Source organism: Myotis myotis, unplaced genomic scaffold, assembly GCF_014108235.1.
Source record: "Myotis myotis isolate mMyoMyo1 unplaced genomic scaffold, mMyoMyo1.p scaffold_m19_p_2, whole genome shotgun sequence".
Taxonomy (NCBI): domain Eukaryota; kingdom Metazoa; phylum Chordata; class Mammalia; order Chiroptera; family Vespertilionidae; genus Myotis; species Myotis myotis.
This window is the reverse complement of record NW_023416324.1, coordinates 78,280,785-78,295,547: the sequence shown is the minus strand read 5'-3', so window position 1 is coordinate 78,295,547 and position 14,763 is coordinate 78,280,785. Positions and strand designations below refer to the sequence as shown.

The following is a 14,763-nucleotide window of genomic DNA, read 5'->3' as shown; positions in this document are numbered from 1 at the left end:
GCACTGGGGGGTGGGGAGGGGGGGGTTGTCCCTCAGCCCAGCCTGCACCCTCTCCAAGTTGGGATCCCTCTCACAATCCTGGACTGCTGGCTCCCAACCACTCGCCTGCCTGCCTGCCTGATTGCCCCCTAACCTCTCCCCTGCCAGCCTGATTGACACCTAACTGCTCTCCCCTGCTGGCCCGATCACCCCCAACTGCCCTCCCCTGCTGGCCTGGTCCCCGCCAACTGCCCTCCCCTGCCAGCCTGGTCACCCCTAACTACCCTCTCCTGCTGGCCATCTTGTGGCTGTGGGCGCCGCCATCTTTGAGCGTGTGGCAGTCATTTAGCATATTTCCTCATTGGCTGTGGGCGCCACCATTTTGCAGCCTGCTGCTCAGTGGTTTGGTCATCCCTCACCCCCCTGCCAGCCTGGTCGCCCCACACAGCCTGTTCGGTCGTGATGGTAGCTTAGGCTTTTAGGAACAAATTATATTTAAAATCAAAGGCCAATTCGTAGGACTTAGTTTATTTCATTCGTTTATTAAGTGTATCTTTTCCTAACATCTTAACAACTTTATCAAGAAACAAATCAAAATTGTGAAAATACCTGTTAACAATCAACAGATGTTTACATATTTCTGTTCTATGATGCAAAGATATTTTTATTTTAAATACTCAACTGGTTTATCAAAAGGCCTAATTCTCTCAAGCAGCATGTTTTAAAATTCAGAAATTAATTAATAAACTGATTAAGACAGTCAATTTAAAAGACAAATTAGTTTCATTCAGGGGTGGCCCATATGTTGAATCACCTAGAATCCTGATTAGCCAAAATTTAAAACCCAATAGTTATAATACTACAGACACATTAAATTTCTTTAATGTTAAAAATAAGTCTTACCATTTTTGAGAAATACTTTGTCAGAGATACTATTGCCTACACAATTCTGGCATTACACCTTGTACTTTTTGTCATAATTATAAAGGTCCAGGTTTCCTGTAAATATCAGCATTTTATATGGGCAAAAGCAGTTAATAAAAAAATCAGTCATTTATTATAAGCCAAATATTCTTGGACTTAATCCCAATTTTCCCTAAATTTTTGAAGTTCAGTTGATTTTGGTCTATCCTTAATAGAAAATGTGTCTACAGACAATGGTTGCAGAATTGACACTAAAACTACAAATCGATGACACTTTCAAAGTAGAGAACTATCTGTTCGTGTCCTTCAGTGTTTTCATTACTGAATTCTGACTTCCACTGCTCTGTAATACCATCTGGCTGAACACTGACATTTCAGTTTATAACTGTAAAGATACCTATCTATATGGGTTAAAAATTGATCTCACAAAAGAAATAAAAAAACTATATACAACCAATTTGTTTTTGAAAATACAAAAATAACATCTGTCACTTTCGTCATGCTGACAAATTGACATATCTATACATGCAGGAGAAAAGTTCCAATTTAGTCATCTGGACAGCTAAAGCTTGTACATTCTTAATATGATGAACACACTGCCATTGAGTTTTTACACCGACAAATGTGCTGTATTCAAAATATGTCATATACTAAATACTGCATTGGTTTCTGCATGTATAAATGCCAGTTATAATAGTTTCTGTCCTAGTCAATTAAAAATGTCTTAAGCTAATATTAACTGCACTAAAAACTATTACAGTTTAAGAATCTATGACCTTATATAAAGAAATCCAAAATGTACAAAATGCAACTATAAAAGCAAGGAACAATTACTGCCATGCAAAATTTTAAACTAAAAACTGCATAGAAATGCAATTTAAAAAATGGCAAATGCAAATTTACGTTAACACCCAAGATAAAAAAGTCAGCAGTAAATTCTACCAACACAATGCTTGCAAGGATTTAGAAAAGGAAATACATTCTCTTTGCTGGTATAATGGTATAAATGAAATCTTTAAATCCATGGAACAAGTCATCTGTCTCTGTCCTCTATCTCAAGAAATTAGCTGTAATGAAAAGAGAAACATTATTTTCCCATACCAAACATACAATATTAGGTATACATGAGGCATAAAACTTTATTTCATTTTTAAACTTTATTTTACTATTGTGACCTTGGGAAATCAGTTGGGATCCATAAAAACTATAGCTATTGTTGGTTTTCTCCTGCCTTTGACTGGTGCACAGAAACATGTGCTCAAGTAGTTGTGTGAGTGCTCTGAGATGCCCAGTAGACAGAACCTGTATCGTCCTCATCCAAGGTCAGGTGTTGTCACTAATGTGCAGGCTTTATTTTTTAAGCTCTAAAATGGGAATAAAAAGAAATATCTTTCCCCATCTATTTTGAGGAAATTTGAGGATCAAATGTGTTATTGAGTCAGATAGTTTGAAAAATATGCAATTCTGATATACATTTCTTTGTCTCTTATGTCGCAAATGATCAAAGTTAGAAACAGTGAATATATTTACCTCTTTAACAGTTGTTTTTATGAAACCTTTTCTTTCAGTTAAATCATAAGCAGGGTAATTTTCATATACCTGTGGTGAAAAGGAAAAACTATGTTAAAAATCCAATAATGCTCTATCTTCGGACAAAAAAGAAATGTATATATAAATAGCTGCATGTATGTTCTAATAGTACTCTGGTTCACTAGAGAATTCCCTTGCAAATGAGTTTTAATAATACTCTATATATAGAGAGAAAATAAAGTAGCATGCAAGGACTCTGTTTTAAACTGGAAATATCAGTTGCATTAACAATAAACATAGGTGAGGAAAACATCTAGGTAGAACTGAATTCTTTATTTTGGCAGGTGAGATATTCTTCAGAGATATTCTCATTTTCTTCTGTTATATCATCCAATTACTTATAATTCAACTTGAACTCTAGTGTACTTTATTCATTGTGCAATCCCCTCCTCAAAGCTGAATCACTCAGACCCGGCGGGTCTTAGGAGTCCTCTACTCCTAAAATCTTACTCTAAATTTCCCTTTTATCAACCCGACTAGAGGCCCAACGCACGAAATCGTGTGCGGGTAGGGTCCCTAGGCCTAGCCTGCGATCAGGGCCATTTTCTGCCCACTGGCCAGTCCCCAGTCCCACCCCACCGCTGCCCAACCCGGTTACCCATTTGCCATCAGGCGATCAGAGCCTGTGGGCCAGCGGGGAGGGATGGAGAGGTGGTCAATGCACCTCATAGCGACTGGTTGATAGGTCGTTCTGGTTGTTACACCGTTATGGTCACTGGCCTTTTATTATATAGGATACCGGCTGCTTGACTTTACAATGACTTCTAGTCCTGACTCCATATGCACCCTGCCAGCTTTACTCCTGTGGTGCAGTTCAAGGTCAGCACACTTTTCTTTAAAGGACCAGATTCATAAATTTTTTCAGCTTTTCCAGCAATACATTTTCTGTCATATCAACTATGTCAGTGGTTCTCAACCTTCCTAATGCTGCGACCTTCTAATACAGTTTCTCATGTTGTGGTAACCCCCAACCATAAAATTATTTTCGTTGCTACTTCTTAACTGTAATTTTGCTACTGTTATGAATCGTAATGTAAATATCTGATATGCAGGATGTATTTAGGCGACCCCTGTGAAAGGGTCGTTCGACCCCCAAAGGGGTTGCGACCCACAGGTTGAGAACCGCTGAACTATGTCATTGCAGTGTGAAAGCTGCCATAGGCAATAATACTTAAATGAATGGGCATGGCTGGGTTACAATACAAAAACAGTAAGATGGAATTGGCCCACAAGCTAGTTTGCCAGTCCCTGAAAATATAGTCAATCATTTACACTCCTGTCTTTTGTTCATTCTCTACAAACCTCCAAACCTGAACTGGTCTACCAACTTTTCTATGGTTAGGCCCAGAGAAAAGATTGCTGTGGGGACATGTAACCACTTTGAAGACTGATCCTGTTTAACTATTAAGTCCATGGTATTCAATGTCAGAGCCTCCCCAGCAATCCCAAGTATTTCTAAGCAGTTCCTTTCATTCCTCCTGTCAATGGCAATTTCATCCACTTACACAAGTGTCCCACATTCCTGTTCTCAGCCAAGTAGTATTACAAATTTTTCAACTTTCTGACATACCTCTTTCCCTCCAGTTTATCCGTGTCTAGGTTCAACTCGCCATTTCCTGTCCCTCTGCAGACAGCCATCCCTCCTCTCCTAAGTCTTCAGCTGCTTCATTCCCAGCAGTCTAACACATGCTTGCACTTTCTCTCCCTGACTTTAGTATTTTACTAACTTGCATCCACTTCCCTCATCTATTTCCCTCCTTAGGCAAGCTGCTTCAAACAGAAGCTTAAATTCATTCACTTTCCTCATTATTCATTTACCACCCATTTAAATTGCTCTTATGTGAACAATTACCTCCTAATTGTCCAGTCCAGTCCAAAAAACCCTCAAGTCCTCCTCACTTGACCTCTCCATAGTAATGATCCCTGTTTAAAATTACATGAATGTGCTCAAAAAACAAACATTCAAAGGGACAAAACTAGTTTCCCTCTACTCTGCCCTCATCCCTCCTCTCCTCAGAGGAAACCAGTTATCAGTTTGCTGTGTATTCTTCCAGATCTTCCTTGAAAAATGAGTTTATACACAAATGTACACAATGGCAATATAGTCTTTCTGCATTTAGATAAATGGGATAGTATTCTATGTTTTAAAATGTTGACAATACCTGAAAAATTTTTCCATGTTCTTTTCAACTGCTACAAAGTATTCCAAAAATATGGATGTGGTTACCAATTTAATAATTTCCCTATGGAAGGCCATTTACGTGGTTTCTGACTTTTCAGTATTAGACATGTTGAACATTATTGTAATCATTTTGTGCAGATGTGACTAAATCTTTAGGATAGACACCTAGAAATGGAATTGCTAGGTTAAAGGGTATTTGCAATTTAAATTTTAAGATAATACCTAATTGTTCTCCAAAGCGTTTACATCTTAAAGCATAAGAAAATGTTTCCCTTTATCCTTGCCAACCATGAAAACTTTTATTCTTCATAAATATTTTGTCAAGCTAATAAACAAAAGTATTCCCTTTTAATTTCTATCTTCATTAGTTTAGGGAAGGCTATGCATGTTTTCATTTGTTTGAAGGACATGTTTGCTTTTCCATACCCACTGCCCCATGACTCCTTTTTCTTAACTGGCACTACTCCTCGCCCTTGAAAATGTTTCCTCTTGGCTTTCATAGCACCACTCTCCGGCCTTGCCTCTACTACTAACTCTATAGTTTCTTATATGTGGAAATTACCTCTCCAGGACTCTGTCCTTTGCGTTTCTCACCCTTCGTCTTCTTCTGTGGGCAGCCGATCTATATTTCTGGCTTTAACTCGCAGCAATATCCTAGACTAGGTTTCTCTCCTAATTTGGAGAACTACAATGTTCAGAATTTCTCTCACTTTAATGTTCTAAGCACCCCCATCTTAAAATGTCTAGAACAAAACTCATCTTTTCTCAAAAAGTATACCTTTTATTCTGTTCCCTAATGCACCCAATTCTTATCCTACTTTTGACCAGGCTGTCTTGATATCTGACTTGGATTGTGCCAACCCAATTACTTTGACTATGACATGAACTGGGTTTCTTGTCTCTCATGTTATTTTCACCAGTCTGTCCTTGATGTGTCTGGGATAACTATTAAAAAATAAAACCTGATTGAGTTACGACCCTCCCAAATAGCTCTCAATAACCTACCCAACCTCCTAATTCCCTATTAGTTTCAGGAAGAAAACCAAACTCTGTAACATGGCATACTCAGGAACTGAAAAACTAGTATTTTCTAACCTGCGACTTACTGCCAACTCTAGTCTTCAGACAAATTAAACTAATCACTATTCTTCCTTCAGTCATTATTTGTCACATTTTGTGAATGTGTCAATGTTCCTCAACTGTATGGGACAGCTAATCCTCTAACATCTCTTCCAAGGTGCTTTTCCAGAATTCCACAACCCCCTCCCTCTCAATCCCAAGTTGGATAGTGCTGTAGCACTTTTTTCACTCTTCCAACAGAACCCTCAAACATCTATAATAATAAAAATGTAATATGCTAATTAGACCGGACAGCCAAATGACCTTCCGGAGGAAGTTGGGGCTGCAAGGGCTGAGGGAAGCCGCAGCAGCTGCGAGGGCCGAGCCCCTTGCACGAATTTTGTGCATTGGGCCTCTAGCTGTACTCTAATTACTAAAACGGATGTCTTTCAATTCCACTGGACTTGAAAGTGAAATGATAGCTCCCTAAAGCAAAGTAATGTCTTCTCGAGCTCTACCTCTAACATTTATCCCAGGACCTGATATGTAGTAGAGACTCAGTGAGTACTGAACGAATAAATTAAAAAATGATAAATGACTTTAGAAGGTATAGAATATTTCACAATTGATACATTTCAAATTTCAATTTCATTTTACTGTAAGAAACCAAATTCTAAAATTTCCCAATATTGAGGTAGAATACGGAATCATACTCAAGACTTGATCATTTTATTCCTGAGAAGTATCAGAATGTCACAGAAGTCTGAGCTAAGTACCTAATCTATAACAACTCTTTATCATAGTAACACTGACTGAAAATCAGGTGGGCCATAGAATTTTGCTTTGTAAAACTAACATAATCTAAAGATGCATCAATAAAAAGTTTCCAGATCAGGAAAAGATAGCTTCCTATGCAGTTTGGAATGTAGCACTTTATTCACTGTGTACATTTTACTGTTATTTATGAAACAACTCCAAAGAGCAGAGGCTTTGACTTACTGTATTTAATGTGGTTATCCCAGACCTGTAAACAGAGTGCCTGGCATGTAGTAGTTCAACAGTATGTGTTCAATGAATGAATGAATGCATATAAGAATCTGGCTTCGAACTGAATAATGGGTGAAAGAATTTTTCGAATAAAAGCAAACATATCCAAGCACCTGTTCAATTACCTTTTTGCAAATCTGTTTCATTGTAACTTCCTCCAAGTTAGCACTGGCCAATAATTTCTTTACTGTTTCCTTTAATTCTTCATCTGTAGGAGGTTTCTTCAGTTTTTTAATTAAAGGTTCATCATCTGAACTATCCTCAGATTCACTTTCTAAAAGTAAGACATTATATGTGAATAAAATTTTTCTTACATAGTAAATTACCATTCAACATATATTGGGAAAAATTCTATAAGCAGTCATCAGATTCTCAAAGGGATCCTAGATTTAAAAAGTTATAAATCACCTCTACAAATTACTTATAAAACATACAAATGTCCATTTTGAAAAATTATAAACAATAAAAAGCTGGTGTACTACTTCCTCCCCAATGTTCTTCTGAGTTTAACTATTTTCTAAACACTTACAAAGAACGTTACGGCATGTATGTTATATCTTTAAAGTTGCTGAATATGTATAATTTCTAACATACCTTTTTTGGAACTGTTTTGATTCTTCTTGGTGGTGCTGCTATCTGCCTTTTTCACATTAGCATTCTTTACAGATTTTTTACTTTTAGAAGTGGCTTTCTGTTTAGGTTTTTCTTTTTTAGATGTCTTTTTTGGTGGCTGTTGTAAAGGAAAGCAAAGTATACACATTGATGAGATTAAATGTCATCTCTCTCTACTCCTCTTTAGCCATCAACATTAGAGAAAATTAATGTTTTCAGTATCACCAATAATAAAGTATTACTAATTAATATTTGAGATGACTAATATGCCTAACAAATTTAATTTTATGCCAAATAAGACTAGTCATGGGAAGTCAAAATCAAACACTAAAAATGATAGATGCCCACATTTATTCCACATTATTAGAGAGGAAACTTTATGTGCATTAATTACCTCACATGATCCTGAAAAACTCTAATACAGGTTACTATTAATATGCCGTTATTTACTGTCAGTCTCTCTCAATTCATATGTAAATTCCATAAGGACAGGGATTGTTTTGACCGTGTTCATCTATGTATCCCCTCACTCCTAAAATAGTGCATGGTGCACAGTAGTTGCTAAGTAACTATTTATGAATATACTAGAGGCCCGGTGCACAAAAATTTGTGCACTCAGGTGGGTCCCTCAGCCCTGTCTGTGCCCTCTCGCAGTCTGGGACCTCTCGGGGGATGTCCACCTCGGGGGATGTCCCCGGGGGGATCGGGCCTAAGCTGCAGTTGCACATCCTTAGCGCTGCTGAGGAGGCAGGAGAGGCTCCCGCTACCACTGCTGTGCTGGCAGCTGGCAGCCTTGCTTGTGGCTGAGCAGAGCTCCCCCTGTGGGAGTGCACTGACCACCAGGGGGGCAGCTCCTGCATTGAGTGTCTGCCCCCTGGTGGTCAGTGTGTGTCATAGTGACCAGTCATTCCCAGTCGTTCTGCTGTCAGGGTTAATTTGCATATTACCCTTTTATTATATAGAATGAGGAAACTAAAGCTCAGAGAGGTTGTTTTTGTCCACAGTCACATAACTAATAGAATGAGATTCAAATAAGTCTGACTTCAGAAGCTGTTTTCTTAAATACTAACTCATAGTTGATAAGACAAAAGCAAAGAATATGTGGATAAATTAAAATGACAATATTGATTTATAGTTACTTTGTCTCAACCAGGGTCTATGAAATTAGAAAACATGAATTCCCCAATGAATTAACATTTCCAAAGGAATAATTGTATATAAGCAAATATTCCAAGATAACTTAAAAATCTGATCTTTATATACCAAAAATACTGCAAATCACGTTTCTGCAAATGTTTTACACTCAATTTCTGATCATCATTATAATTCAATCTGTTCCTTTAAGGGCAGAGACACTATGTTGAATTTATCCTTAAGGAAAATTAAAGTGTATAGAGCAACCTATTACAAAAATTAAGTAGGCTCAGAGGCAATTTCTAAGTGCAATTCATTGGATTTTAGTGTTTATCTTTTCTCTTGCTCTGCTGCCATCACTGTACATATTTACTTAAGCCTAATTTCACCTTGAATTAACTCAGTAATACTGTCAGCTGGGAACCACTAAAAAATGCACTTCAGAGGTGTCAAGGAGCTGACATACTTCTAAAAGTAAAGTATATGAGTTTTTCTATGGATTTTTGCTATTTAGAGTCATTTTTACTTATTTCCTAATTCTCAGAGGTGTTTTAGATAGTAGGGGTTGCTCAAAAGTCATTAATGGTTCACCACAAATTTCTGTAATTAACGTAAATTAAGTTTTAAGTTTATTAAGCATCCACATAATTCATAAGAACCACAATAGGGCCTGAAAAGGAATACTAAAAATTCCTAAGTTCTGTTGATGCACTTAATACATAGAATAAAATCATCACTATTAAATATCCCTCTTTAGTCAGAGGGTAATAAAATCTGGACCTGTAACACATTCAAATATTTTACAAGAAACTAAGTTATTATTATAGAAAGGGTTGGAGAGGGCAAGTAAGGGGAAACAATGTTATAAACATTATTATTTTATCCTCAAATTAGATAATTTAAGGCTGTCATTAAAATTTTTAAAGGCACACACAGTATGGCACCATTTTAAAACCTGCAGGTTGGGAGTAATAGTTTAAAATTTGCAGTGATAAAGGATAATCAAACCATCTTCATAAAATTACTATGGTACAGACAATTAAAACTATGCTTCATTCTATATTTAATATCACCTAGAAGAAATAGTGTTCTACAGTTTTTTAAATAGACAATTAGTCTTTTACCTATTAACAAACAGATTGCAAAAATACTATAGAGGTACAAAATAATAGGCAAGAGTGTAGGATCTGGAGGCAAGCTTCCTGGTTTCAAATTCTAGCCCCAGCACATCTCTAGGCCCTGGTTTCCTCATTTACAAAACAAGGGAAATAATAGTAATTATGGTTTCATGGACAGTAAATGCATTAATACATGAAAGTACTTTAATGGTGTCCTGCATATAGAAAACACTTAATAAATATTAGATATTATTACTATTTTAAGTGTTTCTTTTTGTAAAATTCTTTCATTATGCAAATGTAATTTCCTACAAAAACTTGAAATGCATGCTTTCTTTAAAGGCAAGGCAGCCCTGACCGGTTTGGCTCAGTGGATAGAGCAGGGGTGGGCAAACTTTTGACTCGAGGGCCACAATGGGTTCTTAAACAGGACTGGAGGGCCGGAACAAAAGCATGGAGGGAGTGTTTGTGTGAACTAATATAAATTCAAAGTAAACATCATTACATAAAAGGGTACGGTCTTTTTTTTCAATAGTTTTATTCATTTCAAACGGGCCGGTTCCGGCCTGCGGGCCGTAGTTTGCCCACGGGTGGGATAGAGTGTCGGCCTGCAGACTGAAGGGTCCCGGGTTCGATTCCAGTCAAGGGCATGTACCTTGGTTGCGGGCATATCCCCAGTGGGGGGTGTGCAGGAGGCAGCTGATCGATGTTCCTCTCTCATCGATGTTTCTAACTCTCTATCCCTCTCCCTTCCTCGCTGTAAAAAATCAATAAAATATATTTAAAAAAAAATAAAAGCAAGGCAGATATATATATAATAGATACATAGAATAAAAAGCAGTTAGATAGACTCAATGACACTTTTATTAACTAGCCAGGATGCATCATGTTTATTTCATTACGTTCTGATAAGATTGGACACACCATCCAAATTGTTATTTATATTGAATTTCATTTATCTTCAAAAACCAGTTACAAATTATTCTGTGACAAATTAAAGGTATGAATTCAGTAAAGTATCATTTTTTAGACTGATAAAGGTTAGCATGGTAAAGTGCAAAAGCTAGAGAGTAAAATAACTAAACTGTGTAGATATGCATACCTCAAGGTTTCATTTCAAGCTGAGAGAGGCAGTCAAGTAACTCATTAACTCACATCTTGTGCTTTGGTCTTATAGGTTTTAAAAAAACCACACCAGCCGCTCTGAAGATAAGTTATTAGGTATAGGCCGTATAGAGAATTTTTGGCAGGTAAGGCAAATACAGGTTACCTGAAATTTTGGAGGTAATGGAAAGAGGCCCTGGGAGACCTGAGAAGGAAAGTGAAACCATGCCCACTTAAAATTTGCATGAACTTCCAAATCACCACTACTTTCATTTCTCCTCCTCTACTTAGACTGCACTCATGGTTCTAAATCCAACTCAATAATCAATCACTTCCTCTAAATCTTTCATAATACCACCCATTTGATTAATCCATAGTCCCATAGTACTTGGCCTATATGTAATTCATTTATACCTTCTTCATGGAAGGATTATGAAGCAGTGAATAAGAACACAGGTTTTAGAGCTAAACTTCCTGGTTCAAGTCCTGACTCCACCAGTGATTAATTTTGCATTCTCAGGCAAATAACCCTTCCTTCCCTGTGCCTGTTTCCTCATCTGTAAAATAAAGGTAATACCAGACAAGGCTAAATGTAACACTCTTTTTCACATTTGTGTATCTCTGATATTGGGGTACATTTTATAATTTACACTAAAATGATGCCTTATAGGCATTATAGATTTGATGACCTATGGCCACCGTGTAAAATTTCTGTGAGGATCAAATACATAAATACACATAAGGCAGCAAAAAAAAAATAAGCATTTAATGTATACATTTTTATTAAACTGCAGTTATTTACATAGTTTCCCCACTACGAGTTTAAGGATAGATCTGACAATCTCCTTCATAACAGACACCCATCTATTTATTTCAGTGATGGCGAACCTTTTGAGCTCAGTGTGTCATCATTTTGAAAAACCCTAACTTAACTCTGGTGCTGTGTCACATATAGAAATTTTTTGATATTTGCAACCATAGTAAAACAAAGACTTATATTTTTGATATTTATTTTATATATTTAAATGCCATTTAACAAAGAAAAATCAACCAAAGAAATGAGTTCGCGTCACCTCTGACACACGTGTCATAGGTTCGCCATCACTGATCTATTTAGTCCTCTGTGTCCCTAGCAACTACAAGTGTTTGGCATAAAGTAGCCACTTAAATATTTCTTGTCATGTTCACTTCTGTATCATTCATAGGGTCAAGGTTTACTCTGAACCCAGGATGTGGTTAAAAATATAATTAAAAGGTGCTGTGGCCATGTTGCTCAGTGGTTAGAGTGCCAGACCGTCAGAGGGTTTTGGGTTCAATTCCTGGTCAAGGGCACGTATATATGTCCCTTAATGCATGTCATAGCGACAGGTAGGACAGACACTTAGCATCTAGTAGGTCCTCGGGTTACGTCGGAGATCTGTTCCTACTGTGCAATGTAATGCGATTTTCGCCGTAAGTTGGAACCCACCTACATAAGCACCTACATCACTCACATGGAGCACATACACAGCAATAATGAAGTGAAACAGTAAAAAAATTTAAAAGAGATGTAACAATTCCTGACCTTTATTTGTGGTAAATAAATAATAAAAAACATAAAGCACATATGCATATACGTCAAAATGACGGAACTTTTTTTTTTTTATACTGCAAATGGGAGATGGTGATGTAACCACAAAAGGACGTACATCAAGTCCGACATAACCCGAGGACTGCCTGTATTAGCCTTTTATATATATAATTATCCAAGTCATTCTGAGAAAGAGCACCTTATTTGAGTTAATTCCAAAGAAACAGAGAATTAAAAACTGTTGTGAACCACTCACGGAATATCATAGAAACAGAGGTACAGGTATAGAGAACCTTGAACACAATGTCTTACCAATTACTAGCTAACATGCTAATGTGACATATTTTCTTATAAAAGACTTTTAAAAAAACAAGAACAGCCCTAGTCAGTGAGGCTTAGTTAGTGGAGCATCACACCATGCACTGAAAGGCTGCTGGTTCAATTTCCAGTCAGGGCACATACTCGAATTGTGGGCTTGATCCCTAAGTAAGGAGCATGCAGGAGACAGCCGATCGATGTTCCACTGTCACATCAATGTTTCTCTTTCTCCTTCCCTCCCTCCCTCTCTAGAAATCAATGAAAAATCTTTTAAAAAATAAGAGAAAATGTATCCTCAGATGAGGATTTAAAAAACCCAACAAATTAACCTTCATAATTTACTCCAAGAATCTAAAATAGAACATGCAACTGATCTTAGTAAGGAGAAGCCTTTATTTATGAAAAATTCACTCCAGAAAATAAACAGAGTAAGTAATATTAACTTAGTAATTTTCTATGAAAAAAATCTGCAAAAAATTCCATCTATAGGCAATCAACCATTTTTCCAATCAACTGAAACTCTTCTTTATGGCCTCTTAGAAAAGAGGTCCTTCCTTTCATGGTACTGACCAAAAATACCTCCATTTATGAAGTCTCTGACAAGGTGGCCTTTAACCAAGTCATCAAAAAATGGAATAAAGAAAACCATTTATCACAGAAATATTGTTCCTCCTGCTAGCACTTACCTTGCAAAGCAATCAGAACTTTTCATAGAAATGGAATCAGCAGTAAAGTTTTTGAGGAGATAGCCCTAAATTTGAAAGTCTTTAGAGCAATAAAGAATTCTATGCTTATTAGATTTAGCCCCATCATATCTCAATCCAGGTTTTGTTGGCATTGTATTTCATGAAGTCTGCTTGTATCAGCCCAAGCAGAAAAACTGAAGCAGAAAATAGGCATAATGATACAACTTTTATATTATGTAACTTTATATATTTAATGTCCATAAAAGCATTCTTCAGGTTGCCTTTTTCCTCCAGGTATTTTCATCAGTTGACCTGGGTTTCTAGTTTCACTTGTGATCATTATCCAGTAATCAATATGGTTATAAACCAAGAGTACTCTATATTCACAGACTTCAACTGATTCTACTTAAAACAATGAAACAATTGGGAAAGCAAATGAGAAAATTAATAACCTTTCTAAATACAATCTTCCTGTACTTTAGTAATGACAGGAAGACTGGATTTAGAAATCCTAAAGGTCAGCTTACTACTACTACTAATAGCAGCTAATACTTAGACAGTACTTGTGCCAAGCACTGCTCTAAGTGCTTTATATAAAATCATTTATTACAACCCTTTGAGGCTGCTACTATTATTATCCCCATTTTACAGAAGGGAATCAGATGTTACAGAGTTTAAGTAACTTGCCCAAAGTCATACAGTGGTACAGCTGGGATTTGAACCCAGATAGTTTCCAAAGCCCATGTTCATAATCATAGTGCCTCTACAAAAAAAAATCAGATGTGTATAGTCTATGACAACTTTTCATGCTTTAACTCTGCCTTTAAAAAGGTTTTAGGGGAAGCACAGTGAATACACACAGTAGATAACCAAAAATTTGTGTGAATGAGGAATAACACTATTACTGCAAAATTGGCATTATTGCATATTCACATATAAACAAACATTTTTCTCCCATATTTTCCTAAAATCAATTATAAAAAACCTTAATGCTCAGATTACTCATCTTGCTTTACACCAAAAATATATTAAGACTAGTGTCCCGGTGCATGGATTCGTGCACATTGAAAGGAAATTAATTAGAAGAAATAGTTTAATATTGCTATTTGCCCTTTCTCTATAATAGAAGTGTCAACCAAATTCACCATCAACAATGACAGATCAACACACACACATGAGACTGGTGCGAGAGCTTTATATGTATCGTGCATGCATGAGTCAACTTAGCCTTTTATATATATAAATATTTATGAAACAACTGCTGGCTTTGTAATATTCTTTCAATTATGCAACATTTCAAACTTAGCTTTATTGAAGTCTTTATAAAATTTGACATTAAAACAAGCATGGATTTTAAATACCTAAAGGCAAATTTATACAAGATACACACATATAAAACCAGAGTTCACAACATCTTTACTCCCTCTAGAACCAACTGGG

At 36.6% G+C, this 14,763-nt stretch overlaps 1 protein-coding gene across 5 annotated transcripts in view; it reads right to left on the bottom strand.

The window, feature by feature from the left end:
* Window positions 1-501: 501 nt before the first annotated feature.
* The window catches only part of DEK (DEK proto-oncogene), a 29,138-nt gene continuing 14,876 nt past the window's right edge, over window positions 502-14,763 (bottom strand). For 3 of the 5 annotated variants that reach the window (XM_036349019.1, XM_036349023.1, XM_036349022.1), the window contains 4 exons: window positions 7,376-7,511; window positions 6,907-7,055; window positions 2,434-2,502; window positions 502-2,267 (listed from right to left, as the gene is read on the bottom strand). In XM_036349019.1, the coding sequence (XP_036204912.1) occupies window positions 2,217-2,267; window positions 2,434-2,502; window positions 6,907-7,055; window positions 7,376-7,511 (405 nt within the window). In that variant the 3' untranslated portion in view covers window positions 502-2,216. Of the gene's footprint in view, window positions 2,303-2,433; window positions 2,503-6,906; window positions 7,056-7,375; window positions 7,512-14,763 lie in introns of all 5 variants that reach the window. The other 2 variants (XM_036349020.1, XM_036349021.1) reach the window with 2 other exon arrangements.